At 38.8% G+C, this 6,000-nt stretch overlaps 1 protein-coding gene across 4 annotated transcripts in view; it reads left to right on the forward strand.

The window, feature by feature from the left end:
• GTF2A2 (general transcription factor IIA subunit 2) overlaps positions 1-5,110 on the forward strand; it is a 33,783-nt gene extending 28,673 nt beyond the window's left edge. For all 4 annotated transcript variants that reach the window (XM_029575192.1, XM_029575191.1, XM_029575195.1 and 1 more), the window contains exon 5: positions 982-5,110. In XM_029575192.1, coding sequence (XP_029431052.1) covers positions 982-1,007 — 26 coding nt within the window. In that variant the 3' untranslated portion in view covers positions 1,008-5,110. The remainder of the gene's footprint in view (positions 1-981) is intronic.
• The last annotated feature ends 890 nt before the right edge of the window (positions 5,111-6,000 follow it).

Here is a 6,000-nt window from a genome sequence, read left to right on the forward strand (position 1 = left end):
GCGTAACCTTTTGAAAATCCGGCCCAAAGAGTTTATACGCACAAACGCGCGCCGAAGTCCCCTACCACGTAACTTTACTTCTGCTATGGATGGGATGTAAGTCATGTATCAAAAAAAAACAAACTAGGCTAGTCAGTGGGGTTTTCCAGCTCTGGGCTAATAAGGTAAAAGAGAGGCAAATTAGTTAGAGAGTTTATGAAGCCCTCTCCTTTATTGGGCCGAACTGGACGCAAACTGGGGAAACAGGTAATTGTGTCGGCATGCATAGTTATTAAAATCCCTCCCACTTACACGCTTGGGTCGCCATTTGTGCACATCAATATAAAATTGTGCGCACATGTATGTGCATATGGCTGATTTTATAAGGTGTGCCGGCAAATGCACGCACATGTGCGCCCGCGCACAGGTCTTAAATTTTACTTCAGAGAGTATAGCTCTTGAGAGCAAGTTTCAGATGTATTGTTAGTCCAATAAAAAGGTTGCTGTAGCTTTTTAGCAGGAAACATTTAGTGTCGTGAAGGAAACCTTTTTTTTTTTGGGAGGGGGGGGCCTTCTCTGTGTTCTTTTTCCCTGTAGGGAGAACTAAGAGGCAGTAGTAGGAGATCAGAATGTAATGAGTCTGCCATCTTCCAGTTTAACCAGCTGAGAAACTGGATACATACTAAAACCTAATATAGGGGCAGAATGTATTCCAATTGCTGCTAAAAGAATGAAGTGAATAAAAAGACTTTGTAAGATGATTTTGCACTGTAACTTGAAACATTTCAGTAATGTGTGCTTAGTGCATAACAAGAGTAAATACCAATGTCTGAAAATGTGTGTATGTATATCCAGTAGAAGTATGGAATTAATAATCATTTTCTAGAGAATAATTTGTCCCCTAACAAACTTCTCCAGATAAGATGCCCGATTACCTTGTAGGCATAAGAAATAGCTGTGCTGCTGCCATTTCCTTCTTGATTTACTTTCTTTCTTTTCTAGATACAAGCTCCAATACTACAGAGTGACTCCAGGAGTGGTTGGTTTACACCAATTTCTGCTAATGTTGGGCACTTTTGAAACCGAATCAAGGATAGGACTTTTTATAATTTATTCTATTGACACAGGCAGGAGGACTTTGGAGCACATCCACCAGGTTACCCATGAGAAAACAGAGATCTGTCTGTAGTATGTTGTCAAGTCACCTAGTATACTGTATGCTGTCAAACTATGGGCCTGGTTTACTAAAGCTTTTGTTTTGTTTATGGGTTTTTTTCTATTCTATGTCTATAGGAAAAAAGCTTAGTAAAACTGGCCCTATGGGCCTGATACACCAAAAGATTTTTCCCATTTTGTATTTATGGGGAAAATGCTTAGTACATTCAGCCCATGTAGCTTTTTTTATTTTTGAATGATTGATGGAAAGAAATTGCCTTTTTTTTTTGTTTATAAAAGGACACTATCTTTAATAAACTTTTATTTAAGAAATGGCAGTGGTAATTTAAAAATGGTGGTTCTATTAAGCGTTCACTCACAATGTGGACGCATATGAGATGGGTTCTAAGAGTGCATACATGCTTTTTCTGAATTTGAGTAAGTAGTCATTAGGGAGCTCTAGAGGAGATGTCACTCTTGAGCAAAGCTTGCCAGGAATTGTAGTTTCAAGGGAATCTAGCCTGGATGGAACCAGGTGGAAGTAAGAAGGAAACTGAAAAAAGAATGGAGGGAAACAGACAGTTGGCAGAGAAGTAATTGAAGATAAATTAGGGGCCCAGACTCTGGACTTTCTAGCCTGAGCACTCATACACTGATATGGAATTTTGATTTTAAGAAGCTTGGACAGCCACCTCTTTGATATTTTTAGCCATTTGCTAGTATATAAAAGCAGAGATTGGTTTTTTTTCATTGCATGCAGTTATGCCTTGATGACTTATGCCCAAAGTCCTCAAACTCTGCCCTTGAGAGCTGTAATCAAGTCAGATTTTCAGGATTTCCACAATGAATATGCATGAGACATTTTTATATATAATGGCGGCAGTGTATGCAAATAGATCTCATGCATATTCATTGTGGAAATCTGAGAACCCGAACTGGGTTGCAGTCCTCAAGGACCAAGTTTGGGGACCCCTGACTTAGACTGTAAAACTGAGGTTCTGAAAAATAATAGACCTTTGAGTGGAAATATAGAGAGTAATTGTGCCTGTTTTATCTCATGCCTGGGAAGGAGAGAGAAGTCAAGTCCCCATCCCAAAGAACTTAGGGGTAGATTTTAAAAACATACGCGCTCGCGTCCATGTGCACACGCACATGGACGTGTGATTTTATAACATGTACACGCATGTTATAAAATCCGGGGCGTCATGTGCGGGGGGGTAGAATTTTGCAAGTTTCGTTCGGTGACGCATCGCAGCCTTCCCCAGTTCCCTCCCCTCCCCCTCCCCCTATCCCTATGCTGTCTACCTTTTGTATTTTTTTTTTATCTTACCTGTTGGTCCTCCAAAGGAGCAGTAGCAAGTTGCACGTGCTGACACCCTGCCAGCACGCGCTTCCCTGGCACAGCAGCAAATGGCTGCTGTACTGGCGCCTCAAGCCCTGTCCCCGGACCGCCCCATTTCTTTGGCCTGGCTCTTGTGCACGTAACAAGGGTTACATGCGTGGCTGGGTACCTTCTAAAATGCGCACAGCGCACACAGGCCCAACCACACACGTAATCCCCGTTTTTTTAGTGTGCCAACCATTTAAAATCGGGCTGTTAGTGAAGGAAGTGCTATCTCATTTTCCAACTAATATCCTTAAGTGTGCAACATCTGTTCCCTCTGTGACCTTTCCCCCATATTTCTGCTGTTCGATCTTCCAGCAAGTTGGCAGGTTGCTAGTGTGGTGTTTGTGTGTGAGGGCTATTTTACCAGCGAAAAAGCATCAGCCAACATATACTGGTCCTTTAATGGTTGGCATGCTACATAAATTCAAAACAATAGAATGTAGAAGAAAATAAGAACTGAATGAATTTCTGATCATCTTTTGACTTAATACACACATTCTTACTGACCCTTTCGCTCAGACTGATCCACTAACTTATTTAACTGTGTAATAGCTTTCAGTAGCTAAGTATACAGCATCTGGTTAATATGTAAATCAAAATTAATATAAAACAGTATATGAATATATTTATTGTAGACATCTGGTGCTGGTATAAAATTTAGTTAAGAAAAGCAGCTTCTGCAATAACAGTATGTAAGTATAATAAGTAAAGTTATGAGCAAAGCAGATAGTTACTGATCCCATCCTCCTTCATGAATTTATCTTGGATTTTCACACAATTTTAAGATGCCATAAATGTGGTTTTTTGTTTTTTTTAAAATATGTGCTTCTATGTTTTTTATTTTTTAACCATATTTATTCTGTTAGTTTTAACCTGATTATTTATGTGTGGCCTTTTTGTAAACTACCCAGAAGTGTTGATAGTGTGAGATAGAAATGTTTTAAAACAAATCAATAAATATTGCATTGTGAGACAGGCCAGACATGCCATACATTCTATAAACCAAGAGTAGACAAATCCAGTTCTGAAGTGCCACAAACAGGTGGATATCCAGAGAGAATATGCATGAGATATATATTCATACAGTGGAGGCAGTGCATGCAAATATACCTCATGCATATTCATTGTGATGTCCTGAGAATTAGACCTATAGTAGCACTCTAGGACTGGAGTTGCCTACCCTAATATAAACCTTCATTGATTAGTATTTAAAACAGTCTTTATCTGCCTAATTGGCAGTTTTACTACCATTAGCTAGATAAGTCTTAAAAGCACTACTTATGCAGCTAAGTAAACTACCACTTACCTGGATGAGTTGAAACTTATCCAGCTAAGTGGTGAACTGCTTTGTATGTGTATTTTTACTTTCAATTTTAAAAATATGTACATAGAGATTTTGCATGTATATTTTAAATTGCACATACTCCCCGCAAGTTGCTTTTTACATGTGTAAGTTGTAACTGTTGTATATCACACACTCACAAAAGAAATGACCAGTTTTACCAATTAGTCTACCAGTTTGCCCAGTCCATGTGCAGGTCATAGAGACCCTCCTGGTTCTTTAGTTTGAACTCCCCCTGGTTCTCCCAGACCCCTAACCAACTCAGTATTTCACAATACAGACGTTTAATGTCCTGTCAGATAATGAGCAGGTGCAACTAAGCTTCCAAATCTACAAGTGTAAATCTCTCATAAAACATGCCTTTTTTTTTTTTACATGTGTGTATATTATTGCGTGTATATTTTAGCTTCATGAAATAGCCTATATCCAGGTACATGCTATTTACATGTGTGTATGCTAATTTTCCACATGTAGCCTTTTGAATATTCATCTTATGGTTAGGATTACTTTTCCTTGTGTGCATCACTTTATATTTGTCCACATTAAATTTCATGTGTCATTTAGATGTACATTTCCCCCAGTCTCACAATGTCTTCCTGCAATTTCTCACAGTTTGCTCTTTTTTTTTTTTAAGCAATTTGAATAATTTTTGTGTCATCTGAAATTTGATCACCCAATAAGTAAAACTTTATGTAGATATATGAGTGAAAAGAGGAACATCAAAAGGGGGAATCAGAATTAGAGGGAAATGGCTTTACTAAAGCAAAGAAATAGAAGAAAGCAAATATTGTAAATATTTTTGATTAATATTTGCTCCATAGAAGTAGATGGTCCAGTGGCAAAAGGAAAGGACATAAAGGAATGCAGAATGAACACACTACTGCTTACCGAGAACGTAATATTCAGTGTACTGGCAAAAACTGAAAGTAAACAAGCTATGAAATCTGATGTGCTACGTCCTTAGAATACTGAAGAAAGTAATGGACGCTGGACTGTTATGTTCAGCTTATCACTTAAAAGAGGAGAGGCGCCAAGAGGCTGCAGAAGAGCAGAGGTGGAACATCTGTTCAAGGATGAGAACAAGGAACACTGCTAAAGATAGAATAGTGCAATACTTTGAAGCCAGTGGGAAAACTCTTGCCAAACAATCTGGATTCATTACTTTGAAGGAACCATAGTAGATTGGGAGGTGAGGGATGCAATAATTGTTACATTTTTGTATTGTAATAAAGCTTTTTATACTTCCACATAGAAGGCTTGTGAATGAGCTAGCCAGTATGGAAGTTGGGAGAAACTTTATAAACTGTTTAAGACTTTTATTTTTTGTACTACACTTTTCAGGCACTTTAAAGTGGGTTACATTCAGGTACTGTAGGTATTTCCTTATCACCAGTGGGTTTACAATCTAACGACCTTATATACCAAGCATTTTTCCCATAGACACAGAATGGGAGAAAACGTTTAGTAAATGACTCCCTAAATTTGTTCTTCAGGCAATGGAAGGCTAAGTGACTTGGCCAAGGTTGCAAGGAGCAGCAGTGGGATTTGAACCCTGGCGTGGCTGGTGCACAGCCTGTTGCTGAAGCCACTAGGCTGCTATTCCATTTGTTGAATAACAGAATGCAGAGAGTGGAGGTCAGTTGGATCCATTCTGGTGAAAGGAAAGTGACCAGTGGGTTGTGACAAGGATATGTGCTAGTTCTGGTCCTCTTGTTTGTTAGAAGGGAAATTGCCTGTTTGCAGTTGATACGAAAATTTGCAACAGGGTAAACATGGGTGTTAGAAAGATGAAACATTACTTTAAAGCATTGGAAAAGTGGGTAAAGGTATGGCAATTAAAAAAAAATAAAAAAGCAAAACTGTGTATTTGGGATGCAGAAATCCAAGGGCCAGATATCTTTTTGGAGTTGAACTAATAGTGACCAAACGTGAAAGTGACATGGGGTGGGGGTGGGGTCATCATCTCTGATGACATCAAACTAGCTTGTCACTGTGACAAAATATTTGGGAAAGCAAATAGTGTACTTGGATTGGGTGCATAAAGAGAGGTATCACTGGTAGCAATATGGAAGTAATATTACCTTTCTGCAGGTCTCTGGTGATACCTTGAGTATTGCTTTCCATTCTAGAAACATGT

Source organism: Rhinatrema bivittatum, chromosome 13 (genome assembly GCF_901001135.1).
Source record: "Rhinatrema bivittatum chromosome 13, aRhiBiv1.1, whole genome shotgun sequence".
Taxonomy (NCBI): domain Eukaryota; kingdom Metazoa; phylum Chordata; class Amphibia; order Gymnophiona; family Rhinatrematidae; genus Rhinatrema; species Rhinatrema bivittatum.